Here is a 20086-nt window from a genome sequence, read left to right on the forward strand (position 1 = left end):
TTAGAGTGACATTCTGGATGCTGTCCCCAAAGTCATTTGGATGTCAGCTTGTCCGTGCCAGTTTGGTGGCACTCTTAATTTGGAGAGCCAGTTTGGTGTAGAGGTTAAGAGCAGCAGGACTCTAATCTGGAGAGCCGGTCTGGATTCCCCACTCCTCCGCTTGAAGCCAGCTGGGTGACCTTGGGTCAGTCACAGCTCTCTCGGAGCTCTCTCAGCCCCACCCACCTCACAGGGTGTTTTGTTGTGGGGATAATAATGACATACTTTGCAAACTACTCTGAGTGGGCATTAAGTTGTCCTGAAGGGCAGTATATACATCGAATGTTATCATTATTATATGTATTATTATTATTAGAGAAAGCCACACCCTGCTCTTGACTAGTTTCAAGAACCCGTGAAGAGCCTTTCTGAATCAGACCAAAAGTCCATTTAAATCTAGCTTCCTTTCCCCCCCATAGTAACCAGCCAGATGGCTGGGAAGCTTATGGGTCCTCCCTCGCTGTTTACCCCTCAAAGACTGGTACACTGCCTTGGAATCTGGAGGTTCCATTCTTCTTGGGGTTTAATAGCTGCTGCTAGCTACGTAGGTCCACCATAAGCTTAATGCTTCAGAGGATTTCTGGGTTGTATATAGCTAATGATCCATCTTGTTCCGCATCCAGTTTGGTGTAGTGGTTAAGAGTGACGGGACTCTAATCTGGAGAACCGGGTTTGATTCCCCACTTCTTCACTTGAAGCCAGCTGGGTGACTTTGGGTCAGTCACAGCTCTCTCAGAGCTCTCTCAGCCCCACCTTCCTCACAGGGTGATCGTTGTAGGGATAATAATGACATACTTTGTAAACCAGTCTGGGAAGGTGTTAAGTTGTCCTGAAGGGCAGTATATAAATTGAACGTTGTTATCCCAGTTCTCACCATGGCCTGTCAGAGGCCTCCAGGAAGCCCACGAATGCTGTGGTGGCAGTGGCACCTTCAGAGGGGTCTCTTTCACACCCTTCCCCAGCCATGGATCTGTTGTGAGGACACAGTCAGGATCAGGAATATGCCAGGCCCATAAGGCCAGTGGCAAAGTGATCTGCTATTGCCACTGGAGGCTGGAGAGAGCTCTGTCAGGAGCTTTGGTGTAAAAGGAGGTGGGTGCGAGGCTGTCTCTTTTAGGTCTTTGATGAGACTGGTATTTGGCCCTTCATTCAGTATGCCAGCGTGGTCAGACCTGAGTTTGAATCCCAGCTCTGTGATGAAACTCTCTGGGTGAACTTGGGCCAGTCATTCATACACACTCATCCTAACGCACTTCATAGTCTTTGAATCTCTCTACATGAGACATCTGACGTGAAGAACATGTGTTGGGCAGTGCGTTAGCTGGGAAAGGTAGTTTTTAAAAGACAGCTGGCGAAGGTTTTGCTATACACTGGAGCTGTGTGGTTGTGAAATGCCAGATGGGAAACTTCAGCCCATTATAACCTCTCCAGGTCCAAGCCTGGCTCTGGAAGGCAACTCCAGCCCATTTCCATTCCTTGCTGCCCTCTGGTTGCCATCCCACACAGTTTTAGACTGGAGTGGTGAAATTGACAGATGAAATTGGGGAGGCAATTAAACCCACTGAGGAGTGATCTCCGCCAGATCTGTCTTTTTAAACTACACTTCCTGGCTAACATTGCGTCTCCCTACACTCGACAAACGTGCTGAGGCATCTCCTATAGGGAGACGTTGCATCGAGACAACAGAAGACTAAAGAATGTGAGCTGCTTTGAATCTGCTGGGGAGGAAAGCAAAGGTATAAAGAAGTAAATAACATTGAAACTGAGGAGGAACAGAAAAACGCTAATATCCATGGCTAGGTTAACCATCTAAACCTTTACGGAGCTCTAATGCGATCCTTGGGTATTCCCACAGTCCATTCCCGAAGCCCCTGTTTGAGGTCGCTTCGGTGCAATGCTGACTTCTTCCCACAAGGGGTCAGTTTTCCTAGAAGAAACGGGTTGTGAGAATTTAAAAGCAACTGACAGATTACAATTCGGAAACACAGTTCAGTTAACGCAAGCACAAGGCCAACGGTGTGAGAGTCTGAGCAATATAACGGAGAGATGGCTTGTAACAAAAAATACAATAGAAATGTGGGAGAGCTAGGAGCTCTGCTTGGACGAAAGGGGCTAGAAACTTGCTTGCTTTTGCTTAAACAAAAGCTGAAGTATGCAGAGACCGAATTCCACGTGAGGTACCCAGTTGTCGCTTGCAAAGCTGCACAGGCACACACAAACATCCTTTTGATCAGTATGGTTGGCATCGAAGTGCACCCCTTGATAAACTGCCTGAATTTCTCAACTGCTGAGTGTTGAGGTTTGGCCAGAACTACTGCTTTGCTGGATTCCTCAGGGGAGAAGCTGGTTCTCCCATTTTGCGTAATGCCCCCTAATTCTGGCGCCTTGGCCTTTTGGGTAGAAATGCCACCATCGACGGGGGGGAGAGATTAATTCTTTCCAGCCGTGATTATTCTGGGACAGTCAGTCCTGGATCTCACTTGCCACAAAGTGTATATGAGATCAAGTAAGCGAGAGAGAATCATGGAAAAAAGCTAACCAAAAATACAATCGACGTGAAAACTAACTAAGAAACAAAGGGAGTCTTAACTAAACCACTTAACCAGCTTAGCTGACCCAAGGCTGTATATATAGCAAACGTACAAACATTTATCGCATAGATCAATTAATTGTAGCAAAAATTTCATCATCTATGCTCGGACAAGGTCACACCAAGAATATTCCAAGACACATACAGCATTCAAAAATCCAATTTTTACTCTTGCTATATATACAACCTTGGGTCAGCTCAGCTGGCTAAGTGTTTATTTAAGACCTCCTTTGATTGTTTCCTCATTAGTTTCTCTGCAGTTGTATTTTTTGTTAACAAAGTGTATATGTGCACGACAAAGGCCCTTCTCTGTCCTAGCTGGGAGGTCTGGCAAGTTCCTCTTCCCCAGCACGACGTGGGCCTTCCTCTCGTCAATCTGTCCCCCTATGTGAAGTGTTAGAAGTCGAATAGTCACACCCAACTCTGAGATGGAAAATTCCAGAAGATTTTGGAGGTGGCGCCTGGGGAGGGCCAAGTTTGGGGAGGGGGCAGACCTCATCAAAGTATGATGCTATAGAGCCCACCCTCCAAAGTTGCCACTTCTGCCATAGATCCATGTTAGTATGTAGTTGCAAAAGAGTAGAGTCCAAACAGCTGTGGCTCTCGAAAGCCTATGCTACAATAAAATTGGTTAATCTTCAAGGTGCTACTTAAAGCTTAGGCTACAATAAAACTGGTTAGTCTTAAAGGCGCTACTGGACTCTTACTATTTCCACCAACGAAACTGATTTCTGTAGTTTGAAGATCAGTGGAAATTCCAGTCGATCTCCAGGCCCCAGCTGGAGGTTGGCTACCTTAATGGGGTAGCAACGCTTGACCCTCCTGGTTTGAGAGCTTACCCCCTGTTCTTTACGGTAGTTAGGTCCCCGGGGCCAGTTCGAGCTATCCGTTGGCCCCTATCGCCTCCTGGGCTTGCAGTGCTGCCAGCCGGGGTCAAACGAAGTGATGCCAGCCGCTGATGGGTGGGAGCGAGCCCTGATGGTGACGAAGCTGGCTAGGAGCTGCAGCCGCCGCCTAGGGGACCTCTGGTTGCTTCGAGTGAGTTTGTGTGTTGAGTGTTGGCTCGCTGAACTGCACCAGGAAGCCGTGCCAGCCTGGGAAGCCCTGCCAACCATCTGCTGCCCTTCCGAGAGGCTAGGAAATCTTGACCCAGCCATGAATTGTCACTTTCTCGGCAAAGGAGAGGGCAAAGTGGGCCCTTTTCCAGGCAGCTTGGCTGGGGCTTGTAACATGCTGCATGTATTGGGGGGGGGGTGCTTCAGTTGGAAGGGAGGAAGTGGGGCAGCAGTCTGAAAGCTCAAGGGGGCAGGGGCAGACCTTTGGGGGAGTTTGTTGGAGAGGGAACGGCTTATACAAGGGGAGGGGCGCTCGAGGGTCGAATTGGCCTGAGAGTGTTAATGCTGCAGGAGCACAGGGAAGAAAAAGACAGAAAGTAGGTGCAGCCACCTCCAGGATTTCTGATTGCAGTTTTAAAACACAAGCTCCCTGTTCTAAAACACTTTGACGGGTATGGGCAACATCTTGCTGACAGCCGGTCAACTTGCGTGAGTTGCTGCAGAAAACTTTCATCGGGCGGAAGGAGAGGATTGAGCGTCCGTTCCCCTTTAGAGGATCCGCGGATAATGTGAAATCGCAAAACTGCAGAAGTCCAGTCGCACCTATAAGACTAACAAAATTTGTGGCAGGGGATGAGCTTTTGTGAGTCACAGAAGTGAGCTGTGGCTCACAAAAGCTCATCGCCTACCACAAATTTTGTGAGTCTTATAGGTGCTACTGGACTCTTGCTCTTTTCTGCTGCTACAGACAGACGAACACGCCTGCCCGTCTTGATCAAAATTGCAGAGTTACGCACGTTTTCTTTAGGTGTAACTGATACAGGCCACAGAATTCATTTTTTTAATGGTCCAGGGTTTTTAATATATTATTTTTTCACATGGAGGATGCCAGGCCTTGCTTCTATCTATCTATCTATCTATCTATCTATCTATCTATCTATCTATCTATCTATCTATCTATCTATCTATCTATCTATCTATCTATCTATCTATCTATCTATCTATCTATCTATCTATCTATCTATCTATCTATCTTATTGTACCTTACCTTACCTTATTACTTCAATTTATAAACCGCCCATCCTCAGGGGCTCTGGATAGTGAACATCAGTTAAAATCAATAAAACCAAAAAAAAACAATTCTAAAATCAACATACAATAATAAATTAACCAAATACATTAAGGTGCAATGGTGGGGAGAACCTCCCACCCCAAAGGTGGGAGGCCGACATGGCACCGCCCCCTTCAACCACCGAACGCCTGGCGGAACAGCTCTGTCTTACAGGCCCAGCGGAACGATAATATGTCCTGTTGGGCCCGGGTCTCTATTGACAGAGCATTCCACCAGGCTGGGGCCAGGACTGAAAAGGCCCTGGCCCTGGTTGAAGCGAGGCGGGCTTCCTTAGGGCCGGGGACCACCAGTAAACATTTATCCGCTGATCGAAGCGGTCTCCGGGGAACATCTATCTATCTATCTATCTATCTATCTATCTATCTATCTATCTATCTATCTATCTATCTATCTATCTATCTATCTATCTATCTATCTATCTATCTATCTATCTATCTATCATCTATCTATCTATCTATCTGCATTCTTTCCCTCAACTTTTACTATCATGCCACAGGACTTGACATAGGATTTCTTACCCACTCAGCCCCATTCTGCACCCCCCACAAGTCTACACACCACACCGCTTCCATATTTTCAGGGATTTTCTTGCAATATACAGGACTAGAAACTTAAAAGCGATATAAACCTCCAGACCTTCAGAATTCGCGTCTGTTTGCGGTCACAAGCCCAACTCCTCCTGCTAAGACGTTGCCCGTGAAATCGGTGTACATCAGCAGGATGTTAAAAGACCCACGCCCACAGTTGGCCAATTCCCTCACCCCAAATGTGAACTGAAATAAAGAGTGTGTTCCTTCTATGTGACCTATTTTATTGGTTTAGCTGTGACAGCGTCGGCTATGGGGGGGGGGGGAAGAGAAGGGACAGTCAATGGCTATATGTTGATAATGCTTTGGTCTCTTTGCCGAGGCCGCTGGTGGTTGTCGGGTGGAGAAATTCTCTTTTCTTGGGAGGCTGGCGTCTTTGTCTTTATTCCCCCAAACACTCACACTCCCGTAGGAGTAATCTTGGCATCAGTCTGGTCAGGGAGATGGAAAGACCTGGGGCAGGGATGGAGCAGACAGGCGGCCCCTTCCCCTCTTTATTTTACTGGTCATGGAGTGGGGAATGATGGGAACCTCCTAGACTTCCGCTAAACGCCCCTTTGGCGAAGCTGCCACGAGGATAGCCGTGGCTTCGCCAGAACTTTTATGGTGATGTAGCATCCGGGGCACAGACTCGCCCTATGCAACCTGGTCCCTGTTTCGTGAGTATGTAGGGTATTTTCCTTTTAAATCCCTGAGTTTTGGAGCTGGTACCCCAGAACTGGCACAAGCCAGGGCACAGTGGGGAAGGGAAAGCTACAGCCCTCCTTCAAAACGCCCCGCACAGAAGTGAGACCACCTTGGAAGAGTCCGTTCACTCTTTGTTCACTCTTTGCATCCTCAGAGCTGTTCAGAAACTTAAAGCTGTCCCCACGGCCATTCATAAGGAACTGATGCTCTCCGATGGCCATTTGGCACCATCCTTCTTTGCGGGTTCCCCTGCTCCAAACAGGCTTTGTTCCTGGTACTAAAGCGAGATCCCAAGGGAGGGTGGGCCCACGGTCCCTTCTCAACAGTCCCTCGGGATAGTGTCCCTTGAAGGGTCTCTGTTCTCGGTGGAAGGTTGCCAGGGGGGGACCCTCATGCTATTTGGAGCCAGGGACGCCATGGTTGAGCTGTAGCAGAGAGTTGGAGGCATAGTTTTGGAAGAGCGGCTGCAGGAACATGCCGATGGTGCCGAAGACACAGACGAAGACGAAAATCCACAGGAAGAGGCGATCGATCACCATGGCCACGTACTTCCAGTCCTCGCTCACCTAGAAGGGAACAAGAGGACAGTGAGAGCAAAGCTACAAGTGGCGAATTACACTTGCCCGGCAAGTGAACAGACTCACGTTGCGTATTCCTCCCTGTTCACTTGCCCTCCACTTGATCAAGTGGAGCGCAAGTGAATGGCAAGTGAACAGGGAGGAATACACGTGAGTCTGTTCACTTGCCAGGCAAGAGCAATTCATCACTTGTAGCTTGGCTCTCGGCATCGGGCAGCTGCAGTCTTTTTGCTCGGTTAGCACCTCTGCTGGCCCACCTCTTTTTGGCACAGCAGTTGGGCAAGAACGGTCCTGACAGTGAGAGCGGCCCCTCATTCATTCTAACCTTTCCTGCTCTCCCCACCTAGGTTCACAGGATCGGCATTGCTGTCAGATGGCCATCTAGCCTCTGCTTAAAAACCTCCAGAGGAGGAGAGAAGTTCTTCCTAATGTTTAGCTGAAAACGCTTTTGATTTAATTTCAAGCCAACAGACCCCTGCACTCTTCTCTCCCATAAGGGCTAGAAACTTGGGTGTGTCCTTAAACAAGCATATTCGTATATGGTTCTCAAGGGTTTTTGTGATCCAGTATTCCATACTTAAACGGAGCAATCTCAAACCGTTAGATATGTATATCTCTGCCCTCACCGATAGTTATACTAAACCAGACAGTTTCTCATAGATGTACATTTCCATGACTGAAATTTAAAAAAATGCGCCAATGTACAGCTGTGAGCCTGGGACCCAAATTTCTATGCTGAGGATAGTTAGAGGCAGAGGGCTATACCAGTTATCCCAATTCATATTTACATACATAACCAGGCTGATTTTTTTTAAAGTACTTTGACTGCTTCACCGAATCTAATGGGGATTGCAGTGTCCGTTGAACTATAGAAATTCCTCCCACCATATGTGTCCTCAGATTATCTGATTGCAGAATAGTGATTTTTGCTATACGATTGCAAATCCACGTGGCTCTGATCCATAGGGGCTGCATGTTGAAAAGAGCCCCCACCCCTCCCACAGCTGCATCTGGCTCACTTTTCCCCACATAGCTTGGCCAAAATCTGCACTCAAAGGTCCGCATGACGTATTCCCATCCCCCACCCATTTCCAAAGTCTCCCTTCCTGGTTCCTATCGCGACCACTTAAAACTTGGCACATATTTGCCTGGCCGCCACCAAGCAACCACGCTGTGTTGGCAGGCAGGAGTCTGGTACAGCCCGGAGGATGATCGGGTGATTTGCTTCGGTGTGAATAATCCTGAATAATCGTGACCTTGCGCCACGGAAAGATACGGCAGTATTAAGCCCACCGCATCACTTCAGAAAAGCAAAGTCTTTCTGCTCTCTGCTTGCTCGCCCTCCTGGCACACAGGCGCACCTCTCCGTGCATGAATATTTCATGGGCCTTCAACACGGAGATCCAGCCGAGCAGAAGGGAAAATATCGATTCTGGAGCTTCGCTGCTTAGTTGGCAAACACGGCTGTTGCACAGTTAGGGTGGCGGGGGGAGAGGCAGGGCAGCAAAGGACACTGTTCTCTGACTCACTGCTCTGGTGCGGTGTGGGGGAGGGATCCTGCGTCTCTGTACAAGCCGGCTTGCGGCCAAGGTACTTTTTTTACAGCCTCTCTGTGCCAGATCAGGGTCTCTTTGTATGTTCCTTTTGGAGTCAGTCGGCCAGATTCAATAGGATCTGCTGAACCGCTCTTTCATTAATCTACCAACCAGCGGGGACCTATTTTAATATTTGGAAACGGAGGAACTGGGGAACCCGTCCCTCCATTTCTTTTCAGAAGTTATTTTGGCTTCAGGGGTCACCTGAGCAAAAAGAAAAGGTCGTGATGGGGAAGTCACTGTGTTGTGAGATGCCCAAGGAGGACGAACGGTATGCCCTTCGCCTTGATGTTCACCTGGCACCCATGTTACTTTCTTTTTAGGCACCAAGCCAAAACATTTTTGTTTGGGGGAAGTTCTGAGTTTTAATTTAAAATTTTTAATGTTCTGTTTGATGATGATGTTTTGTAAGCCTCCTTGGGCTGGCTTCCCAGGAGAGGCAGCATAAAAATTTTCCTCAATCAATAGTTTAGCATTCCAGGCTTCAGTTTGACCGCCCAGATTCAATGCTCAGACCCACTCTTGGACAAAAGCGAGGTGGGCCAAAGCCTCTTGGGCAAAAGCCGCACGTAGCGAGGCGGGCCACAAAGATTCCCCCGGCTCCTGCCAGCGACTCTACTCACGCTCTGGTCATCATCCTCGCTCCTCATGTGGTCTGCGATGAAACGGACTCCATCCACAGCTTCCTCCAGACCACAACAGCAGTGGCCCGGTGGCGCCGCTTGACCTGGCCTGTCTTGGTAACCGTTGACCCCGTCAGCTGTTTCTGTGAAGGGTCTTCCATTGCCGCCACCGCCTGCACCGTTCGTGCTGTTTCCCGTCCCCAACTTTGTGCCGGTGGCAGGGTTGACATAATGCATGCAAGAACGAGCCCCCTCTCGCCGGAAGAAGCCGCCAGTGGTACGTTCCTGGTTCTGACGCCTCTGCCGCAACCGCTGGCGGGCGCAGTTCTGCTGCGGCTGCTTCATGAAGAGGAGCATCGGCAGCTTGTCCAGGAATACGACTTTGACCCACGGCGGCATGGTGTGGGTGGTCGGCGAGCGGTGGTGAACGTTCAGCACGCAGACACTGGTGACAATGGAGAAGGTCACCAAGACCATGGTGAACATCAGATACTTGCCCACCAGGGGCACGTCCAGCGAGGTGGGTGGCACGATTTTGGAGATGAGGAGCAGGAAAACGGTGAGGGCCAGCAGGACCGAAATGCAGAGGGTCATCTTCTCGCCACAGTCGGAGGGCAAGTAAAAGACGAGAATGGCCAAAGAGGTGATGAGAATACAAGGGATGATCAGGTTGATGGTGTAGAAGAGAGGTTTGCGCCGGATGATGAAGTCGTAAGTGATGTCCACGTAGGTGGAGTCGTTGGGGTTCTCGTTGCGCCGCCCTGGCAGAGCGATGATGTCCCACTCACCGCTGGGTGTGAAATCGTCCAAGCTGGCCACCTCGCTCTTCAGCACCAGGTCGATCTCCGTGCGGTCGTAGGTCCAAGAGCGAAACTTCATGGTACAGTTCTGCTGGTCAAAAGGAAAGTGTTTCACCTCGATTTTGCAGGCACTCTTGTAGATGGCGGGTGGGAGCCAGAAGATACTGCCGTCGTAGGACACCACCGCGTTGGAATAGAAGGACACCTCGTACATTCCATCGGCACTGCAAAAGAAGAGGAAACTCTGTTTAGATCGAGTTGATGAAGGCAGGGAGAAAAACATCTTGTAGAAGTGGGTCAGTCTTGGTCCAATAGCCGTATCCTTCCTCCCTTTAGCCACGCATTACCCTTCCAACCTTTGTTCACAACCCTTCTTTAAAAGAAAATATATCCAGTAGCAAACTCTGGGCTCAAAGTTTAGATAATCAGTTGTTTAGGTCAACCTATTAAGACATCTGGTACCTCAAGCTAATGGCACGTTAAGAAGGTTACCCGAAAGGCAAAAATAATGAGGACAATAATAATAAAGACAGTAATTCCCCAAGGATAATGACCTGAAAGTAGCAACAGTCCCTGGTGACTGTACACAGCTAGAGTCTTTGAAGTAATGGTAGTTCCAAAAATTAAGTACTCTACCCAGTTTGATCCCCCTAACTAACTTAATATGCTGGCAGTTCCAAAATTGATTGATTGATTCATTTAATTTATAATCCGATCTCCCCACAAATGGGCTCAGAGCAGATAACATATTAAAATGTACAATAAAATCACTTTAAAACCATAAATAGACATACAATTCAGAAGGTAAAACAGCTGTAGATGGCGGCTCATATTTACATCACAACCAGACATTCTATGGGGTGGGAGATGGAGGGACGACAATGGTCAGCGGGTGTGTGTTGGGGGGATCACACATTGCAATGCGCTGCCAACAGCCCAGAGAAAGGACCATTTCCTTAAGACACACCCAGATCGGCCCTTTTGTGACAGCTGTTTGGCAGTGGTAGATTTATTGTTCCGTATCTTTTTCTACTATCCAAATCATGCAACAGCTAGAGAGAGATTTCTCAGTATTTGGCCATCTCTGAAATTTCAAGATTAAGATTATTTCTGGGTAGCCTCTGCAAAAGCTGCATTGTGGACATGGCAAACTTTTATTCTACTGTGATTTTCAATTCTTAAATTTTTGTTTTTATAGTGTATGGCTTATGGGCTGTTAAACTTGAATAAACTTGAACTTGGCAGTTCCAAAAGATATCTGGCCCAAATCCAGGGCTCATTACGAGGGGGAACGCGCAGGAACGCAGTTCCAGCAGTTCCCCAAAGAGGTCACATGTCAGGTGACCCCGCCCACCTGACTCTCCGCCATTTTGGGCCCATTTTAGCCTGGATTGGGGCCGAAACAGCCCAAATCGGGCCTCTGACAGGTGGTGGATCACTCTCCCTCTCAGCAGTGGCCTGATCCTGACCATAATGGGCCCCTTTTGGGCCATTTTCAGTCCCCTTTTGCCATTTTGGGCCCAATTTCAGCCCTGAATGGCCAGGATTGGGTCCAAAAGAGCCAGGATAGGTGATGTCGGGGGTGTGGCATATGCAAATCAGTTATGCTAATGACACACTTCCAGCGATGGCAAGGGGCGTGGCATATGCTAATGAGCTGTGCTAATGAGGCATGCTAATTTGTTCCTCCAGCTCTTTTTCTACGAAATGACCCCTGCCCAAATCCATGTTCCCCTCCATTGTGGGAATTGCAAGGAAAACTGAATACGTTCCTCCCTTGGACAACATTTGTTTCATGTGCCATAACGCTGGCCACACACTCTAGAAAAGAGCACAGCTTCTTTTGAAGCACACAAGGGTTCAGCGGCAAATGCTCTCATTCATTCCTCAGCAAGGGCGCCCCGAGAGAGGGGCTCATGGCGACCCGTTCCTATCTCCCAGGAATCCTCATTCCTCACTGCACTTCTTCTCTTTCCCCACTACATTCCCACATGGAATTCCTGAATTTGGAATGAAAACTCGTGGGGGAACCTACTTGTTGTAGAGCACGACATCTGGAAGCCAGATGTGCTTGGAGGGCAGCCGCACTTTCTTCATGTCATCAAAGTCCTCGGGGTTCCACGTTAGACGATAATCTTCCCATTCCTGCAGGAAGACGACAAGGGAAGTCAGTTGGGAAGCAGGCATAGATTCACACACACACACACCCAAAGTCCACACAAACCCCTTCCTAGATTCCCAGTTTTGCATGCAGAATAGACCTGGTTCTGTCCGTGGCAGCTCCAGCTAAAGAGTCTCAAACACAACTGCTGTAGCATAACGGTTAAGTGGTTGGGCTGTGAATGAACACTCTGCAGGTTTGAATCCCGCTACTGCCCTGAGCTCAGTAGGTGATCTTCCGTAAGCCACTCCTCTCAGCCCCAGCTCTTCAGCTGACTTTTTTCACTGCTTTGAGTGGGGCAGGGCATTCACCTGTCTAGAACAGTGGTATATAAGTGTTGTTGTTGTTATTGTTATTCTCTCAACCCCAGAGAGTCGTTGCCGATCAGAATCATTAATACTGAACTAGATGGACGGACTCTGCATAAGGCAGCTTCATTTGTTTATATTGATAAAAAGGTCCACATTTGAAAATCAATGCCCGAGTTTTGTTTGACCGGATGCCAGTTTTGGAAATTAATAGGTTTTATATTTTTCTTCTCTTAGGAATGGGCGGATGCCTCCGTTCATAATCCCATCCCTTTTATTCTTCTGCGGGTTTGCTCTCTCCTGCATTCCCACTTAGAAGAATTTCTGATTCTAACACAGAGCGGAAGAAAAGTCCAGGAAGTGAGAAGAAAACCAGGTGCGGCAGGAGAAATACTTTATTCGTACTTATAGTTCCCAACATGTTTTACACGTGGCTTTGTTATGGGATCCGGAGATCCGCAACCTCTCTGAATTCCCACGGAGAGGCCTGCTGCTCTACAGATCCCCTGATGAAGCCACATGCAAAATGTTTTGGATTCTATCGTTACAAACAAAATATTTCTCCTGGTGTACCTCGCTTTCTTCTTTCTCCCCAATCCTAACATAAATAATATAGCTATGTGGATCCATTGATGGGACACGGAGCCGCTTTGGCAGCCTTGATTGGGCATAAAGACAGCATACGAATTTGGTCAATAAATAAATTTGAAATATGGCGCAGTGCCCAGGATAAGATGGGATAAACTGCGAGACACTCAAAATATGGCACGGCGCCCAGGATAAGATGGGATAAACTGCGAGACATTAAATTTAAACTTCTCTTATCAGGAGTCTGCAATGTTACTTGGATTCGTGGCATCTTTTCACCCTCTACCATTTCCCTTGCTATAAAGATTCTCTAACATAGATTTGGGGGGATAGATGTGTTGGCCTACAGTCGAAGAGCAAGATTGGATCCTGGCAGCTACTTAGAAACCGACTAGATTTGCAGGGTATGAGCTTCCGAGAGTCAAATCTCCCTTCATCAGAGCTTTGAAAGCTCATATCCAGGAAATCTAGTTGGTCTCTAAGGTGATACTGGACTTGAATCTTACAAGAGTATCCCTAAGAAGGCCTTCAGTCCCATAAAAGTCTTTGCAGGAACTATGGCTCAGTGACAGATCCTCTGCTTTGCATGCACAAGATCCCAGGTTCAATTCCTGGCACGTCCAGTGAAAAGGACCAAGCAGATGCAAAAGACCTCCACTTGCGACTGTGGATAGCCACTGTCAATCAGAGCAGACAATACTGACCTTGATGGACCAAGGGTCTTACAAGGCAGCTTCGTGTATTCTCTTTGCACACTGGTTACTCTAGCATCCCACCTACCCCTCCAATGCAGAACTGGTTTTTGTTTTTGAACTGCCATATTTCATTCCATACTGAGCCGGGTTTGGCTCTGGAGCCATAGGCTGCCCAGCCCTGCTCTACACATACTGTCCAAACGGATAGACCCAGGGAACGGTCCTCACCTGCGTCAGCCACACGTTGGTGGTCATGATCTGCTCTCTCTCATGCTGCCGACAGAACAAAAGAGAAAGGGAGTCAGTGGAGTTCACCCGAACGTGGCTAGAAGCTTGTGGGGCGAGGGAGGAGGAGGAAAGGACTCTGGGGACTGGCGTAGCCGAGCAGGGAAGAGATGTGCTGCAGTCCAGGAGGTTTAGATCTGACATCATGAGCATGGATGACATCATGGCATTTGACATCATGAGCATGGATGACATCATGACATCTGACATGAGCATGGACGACATCATGACATCTGGCATCATGAGCATGGACGACATCATAATATCATAACATTTGACATCACGAGCAAGGATGCCTTTAAAAGGGGGTTAGGCAGGTTCATGGGGGAGAGGCCCTTCAATGGCTACTAGCCACAATGACTAAACAGAGATTTTCACTCTCAAAAGTTCACACCCTGGAAATCCGGTTGGTCTCTAAGGTGCTACCGGACCCAAATCGTGCTCTCCGTATACAGAGGCAACCAGCTTCTGAATACCAGTGCTAGGAGACAGCATCCAGGGAAGGCCTCGGCCTCTTGGGCCGGTTTGTTGGCCCTCCGGGGCAAGTGGTTGGCTGCCGTGTGACACAGAATGCTGGGCTAAATGGACCATTGCTCTGATCCCACAGGTCTCTTCTGATGTTCTTATAGCTGCCACCAACTCACTGCTTGGCCCGAGGGCAGCCCCTCAGCCCTGCTGTCTGCCACACAGGACTGATTGTGTGGGCCTACCTTGCAAGGCTGTTGTTAGACTTACAACCAGATGATGGTCGTTTTAGACGTCACGTGGAATGATGGTTTTTTGCAACAACGCTCTGAGCTGTCGCCGCTCTGCTAATTTACCATAGGCTGCCAGTTCAGGAGGAGGAACTTAAGGCTGCCCCTCTTTTCTGCAACTGGCAGGTCGGCAAACACCAGGCTAGTCTAGGTTGCCAACCTCCAGGTGAGGGCTGGCGATCTCCTGGAATGACAGTTGATTTCCATGCGACGGAAATCAGTTCCCCTGGGAGAAATGGCTATTTTGGAGGGTCACTTCTATAGTTCCTCCCCTTTCCAATCCCTGCCATCCACAGGCTCCACCCCCAAATTTCCCTAGCAGGAGTTGGCAACCATATGCTAGTCCAAAGAGATCCTTTCCCCAGACTCCTCGCAGGGTTTGGCTTTTCTTGTTTGCTCACCTCCACCACCCTCTTTACTCACCACGCTGATGAGTTGGGCCAAGGACACCATCAGCTGCACCGTGACCAATTCGGAGCCATTCGTGGCTGGCCGGATCAGCTTGTTGTACCGGGCCGGGTCCAGCAGATGTTCTACCAGCCGTTCCTCTGTGTCTGTCCCCAAGCTCCCTGCAGAGGGGATGTCGAGCAGGTGAACAAACCTCGTTCCCAAGCAAGGCTACTGAGCACCTCCATGAACTGAACTCCCCCAAGGCAAAGGTTCCTTCTGCCCCACTCCCATGGCACCACCCAGACCCAAGCCTAAGCCCATGAGTAGGGTTGCCAACCTCCAAGTGGGGCCTGGAGATCTGGAACGATGACTGATCTCCAGCCTACAGGGGCTAGATGGCCATCTGACAGCAAAGCTGTGAACCCGGGCAGATCATGAGAGGGAGGACAGGAAGGGTTACATCTTGGCATTGTAGTTCCTGACGTTTCGCCAGCAGCTGTGGCTGGCATCTTCAGAGGTGTAGCACCAAAAGATAGAGATCTCTCAGTGTCATCGTTCTCCAGCCGTGAAAGCCTTCGACAATACAGTGTATAATGGCATAGAATCCACTTTCCAAGGCAGCTGTTTTCTCCAGAGGAACTGATCTCTGTGGCCTGGAGATCAGTTGTAATTCTGGGAGATCTCCAGCCACCACCAGGAGGCTGGCAACCCTATGCTGGGGCTTGGTGGCAGGCTAAGAGATGCCTCTGCTGCTGTTCTCCACACCCACCACCCCTCTGCATACCCCTCCCTATTCAATCACGTCTGCTATTCTCATTCATCGGCTATTATCATTCCACTCCTGCAATCACTCCACTCTCCAAGACAGGACAGATGGACTCACATTCTAGCTGTATCTGCAGAAGTGAGCTGTGACTCATGAAAGCTCATACCCTATCACAAATTTTGTTACTCTTATAGGTGCTACTGGACTCTTGCTACAGTTGCCAGGTCCCTGACTCCCCCCCTCCCCCAGTGGGAGATCGGCGGCCTGGCACCTACTTTGTGTTCTTCCTCCTTGCAAGGTGACATCACTTCTGGGAAGTGACATCATCACGCGGGTCAGGGGAGTACTCCCGGGCCCCACAGCGGCCCAGTTCAGGCCCAATTTGGCCTGCATGTGGGCCGATTCTGTCCTAATTGGCCTGAATCTGGCCACTGCAGAGCGCAGAAACCCTCCCACACCCCACAGCAGCCTAATTCGGGCCAATTTGGGCCTGATTCGGCCTGAATTGGGCTGCTGCGGTGCATGGGAGCACTGCCCAGAGACGTGCCCCGGGAGGCGTGTTTTCCCTCTTCCGCTGGCCAGGTAAGTGGAGGCGGGGAGTGGCGGGTGGGAGCGGGGAATTCCCCACCCCCGGCGGGAGAATGGCACCCCTAACTCTTGCTCTTTTCTACTTCTGCTAGTTGGGAAGTGGTCAAGGGTGGACTGGGAGAGAAAAGGGTCCTGGAAAAGGGCCACGCCCTCCCAAAAGAGAAGGAGGGAGGAAGATACTACCTGTCCCCCCCCCCAACAAAGGAAAGAGGAAGGCCACCTGCCAATCCTGCACTCAGGCCTCCCTCCACCCAGCCAGACCAGACCAGTGGCAGAAGGGCAGGGTGAGCGTTCCTGTCGCTGCCCGAGGCTCAGGTGGGCCACGCGTTGCCTTCTTGCCACTGGGCTGCCCTATGTTCCATATGTTAACAGGCAGTTATGTGAAATTGTTGTTGTTGTTTATGTATAGTTCTTCTTGCTCACTTTGACCCATGGCGAATTACGTGCTGCAAGTGAATACAATACAAGCAACAGTTAAGACGTTCAAATACCAACAGGTACGACAGGGTATAGTAGCTGCAGATCTGAAAGCTAGCATAAAGCCGAACACATCAATGAAACCTTTCTGAAGTCAAGATACTGAAGGATGTTCCATTTTTAGTTCGGAAGAGAAGAATTAAGTATAAAAGGCTGGCAGCTCTTTTGAGGGAACGTGGCATAAAGTACAAATGGCTTTTTCCGGAAGGAATCGGGTTTAGTTATAAAGATCAAGCTTACAGGATTAATTCGGAAGATCAGCTAAGGGATTTTGTGGACAAAAATCAAGAATTTGGGCAAGACACCAAGCAAAAAGAAGAAGATCCGAAGCCTGAAGGGAGGGGGGAGGCAACGAGCGCTGCGGCTGTAGCTGCTCAGAGAGAACTGCGTCCGAGGCCCGGGGGGGCGGGAGATTTAATTTGAACTGTAATTTGTATTTTGTAAGATTAACCATTCCATCATTACTTTATTAAGCTTTATTTTTCAATTATGGCAGTATGAAGGGAAAGCATTGAAGTGTAGTATTTAGTGTTTGTATGTTGCCTTCCCCTTTTTTCCACCCCCCCCTTCCCCCTCTCTTTTTTTCCCCTTCTTTTCTTCCCCTTGTACTATTGTAGTTTTTTGTAGTTTACTGTTTTAGATGTTAAAATTAAAAAAAAAAACCTTTCTGAATTAAAGTGTAATTAACACGGCATCTTTAGCAACGCTGTACTACCCAGTAGGAGCATATCTACACCAGCAGGCAGTACTCAATAGTCTCGTAGTCGATAGACCTTGTCCCCTACCAAGTTATCTTTGTGCTGTTTCTTATGACTCTGTCCTATAATGTATAATGTTGTCGTCTCTTTTCTCAAGCCGTTTGCCGAGATAAAAACGGGATTATGCCTGTGTTCTTGAAGCTTACTAGGTTCATTGCCTGTGGAGCAAGCCCACCTGCCCAATTCCATATTGTTGAAGCCCCCCTCCCCACCTGTAGGGCTTGGCTTACTCTGCAGTAACTCACCGTTTCCATTCCTGTTTGACTTGAAAGTCAAAATGTGTGTGTTGGTATAACTACAGCCTAAAAATCTACATTCAGACTAGCTCCACAGCATGTTGGCTGAAAATCATATGGGACTGTAATGGGTGGATGTAAATTTACATATGTCTACTAGGTGGCCACCACTCTGTGAAAGCCGAAGGGTATTACATTAAACTGGAACAGCCCCTGCGGGGTGGCAAAGGTGGTCTTTCCCTTGTCGGCTGGGACCATTGGCACCTGCCAATACCCTTTTGTGAGGTCCAGGGCCGATAGATAGCGGGCTGCCCCCAGTGGTCCTATGAACTGCTCAACTTGGGGCATGGGGTAAAAACAGAATTGGGCAACCTTGTTTACCTCGTGGCAATTGATGCAGAATCGGGTACTGCCATCTGGCTTGGGTTCCAATACTATGGGGCTACACGGCATTGTGCGAGGGCTCAATGACCCCCAATTGGCGCATTTCCTCCACTTTGCGGGTCATGACATCCCACTGTTTCCGGGGAATGGAATTTACATATGTGGGCATTAAAGGTAAGATGCATTTCCCCTTTCCCAGAGGTTTCAATTTGGGGAGGGGGAGCTGAATACTGAAGAATGAGGATGTGAGCATCTCCCACAAAACATTTTTGCAAAGTGTCTCTCAAAGGGAAAAAACAGAGCCACCAAGGACAGACTCCAGAAAACTGGAGGGGGGGGCAGGCCTTTGTGCCCTGGCTGTGGGCTTCCCACAGGTTGACCAATCAGAGTTCTAGCTCAAATGGACCTTTGGTCTGATCCAGCAAGGGGGAAAGAGTTGCCAACTGTTCTTCTTTGGCAGGGCACCTATGTCTTTAGCAGCTGAGGGACAGGTAGAAACCTGTCCAGCTTTACCTGTCATCACTGTGTCAGCGCGGCAAAAAGAAAAGCTTTACCTGATGAAATTCTGCCTGCTGAGCAGCTGTTAAGGGAACTGCAGCTGACAAAAAAAGTAGCGACTTTAGAAGGGGATCGTTTCATCCCCCAAATGTCAGTGCTGTTAAAAAACACCGAATGTTGTAAGCTCCTTGGGGCGGGGACTTCCCTTGGTTACTTTGCAAACGAGTCATTGGTAGTGACAAAGAGTACCACAGCACCCTAGAGGCGATCAGATTGGTCGGGTGGAAGCGTTCGTGCATTAGTGCCCACTTCGTCAGATACTTGAAGCGTTACAATCAGCTGGCAGCTCTCTGTGCAATAAAAATAAGTTCCAGGCAAAATGATTCCATCAGTGTGCGTGGGCTTGGGGAACTCTCAAGTGGTGGTGAACTGGCAGAGCAAGACGAATCATGTACAGAAGCCATTGGTGGTGGTGGAACATGCCCTCAAGTCATATCTGACTTATGGTGGGGTTTTCCTGGCAAGAGACCAACAGAGGGGGTTTGCCACTGCCTGCCTCTGCAACCCTGGTCTTCGTCGGAGGTCTCCCATCCAATTAATAACCAAGGCTGACCCTGCTTAGCTTCTGAGAGCTGACGCGATCAGGCTCACCTGGGCTATCCAGGCCAAGGCATAGAAATCATGAAAGAGGGATAATTACTTTGTACGGTAATTTGTACTTTCTAGAGCATGCTGGATAGTCCAGACTATCAAATCTTGGAAGCTAAGCAGGGTCTGCCCTGGTTAGTACTTGGATGGGAGACTACCAAGCAAGACCAGGGTCATTACAGCGAGGCAAGCAATGGCGAACCACTTCTGCTTGTCTCTTTCCTTGAAAACCCTACGGGCTTGCCAGAAGTCAGCTGCAACTTGACAGCCAAAAAAGGAGAGTGAGCTAACCAGCCCAGTCTCTACTGAGCCGGGGACTGAGAGGGTCAAATGTGTCCATGAACTCCATCTTGCCATCTTTGGCACATGACGGTTTCATGGGTAGTAGCAGCAGCGCCAGCAATAATAAAAACGGGGCAAAGCTGGTAAAAAAAGAGCTTTCCGGAAACCGGGACTGGTCTCCCGTTTGTGCCCGGCCTGTTTCTTGACCAGAAGCTGGGCTCTCCAAGTGGGCCGTTTTCCAAGCTCAGCTCCTGATGAATAGCTAATCCAGGCATTCATGAGAGCATTTGGGCAAGCTATTAAAATGTCACCAGCTCCCAGAGGCACAGAATTATGGCCTGCCTGATCTGGCAACCCTCGTGGCCAGACGAGGCGACGGCTCAGTGAACAGGGGCGGTTGTGCATCCGTTCTTGCGATCCCAGCAGCCACACAACACCCAGTTTCATGCCAGGGGCTGTGAACGGGGCCTTGAGGGGAGGGTTCCTGATATAATTTCCTCCATCGGGGCGCCTTTGACAGCCCCAGGACAAGTAGAGAGCACAGCAACCTAAGGAGAGCTCTGGTGGATCCAGCCAATGGA

The 20086-nt window shown here is 49.0% G+C and overlaps 1 protein-coding gene across 1 annotated transcript; it reads right to left on the reverse strand.

Annotated features, from left to right (window-relative positions):
• Positions 1-6485: 6485 nt before the first annotated feature.
• Positions 6486-19426, reverse strand: CHRNB2 (cholinergic receptor nicotinic beta 2 subunit). Its single transcript, XM_054978897.1, has 7 exons — positions 19401-19426; positions 15174-15196; positions 14902-15047; positions 13667-13711; positions 11722-11831; positions 8887-9910; positions 6486-6656 (listed from the first exon to the last, which is right to left on the reverse strand). Exons 2-7 carry the CDS (start codon positions 15187-15189, stop codon positions 6486-6488), a joined length of 1512 nt encoding a protein of 503 aa, XP_054834872.1. The 5' UTR covers positions 15190-15196; positions 19401-19426.
• Between the last annotated feature and the right edge of the window lie 660 nt (positions 19427-20086).

This window comes from Eublepharis macularius, chromosome 1, assembly GCF_028583425.1.
Source record: "Eublepharis macularius isolate TG4126 chromosome 1, MPM_Emac_v1.0, whole genome shotgun sequence".
Classification (NCBI taxonomy): Eukaryota; Metazoa; Chordata; class Lepidosauria; order Squamata; family Eublepharidae; genus Eublepharis; species Eublepharis macularius.

Excerpts from the sequence above, each read along its gene's own strand:
- CHRNB2 (XM_054978897.1), bottom strand. Across the intron at positions 11,832-13,666 it reads CCAACGTGTGGCTGACGCAG|GAATGGGAAGATTATCGTCT; the intron begins GTGAGGACCGTT and ends GTCTTCCTGCAG. Across the intron at positions 6,657-8,886 it reads GCGAGGATGATGACCAGAGC|GTGAGCGAGGACTGGAAGTA; the intron begins GTGAGTAGAGTC and ends GTTCCCTTCTAG.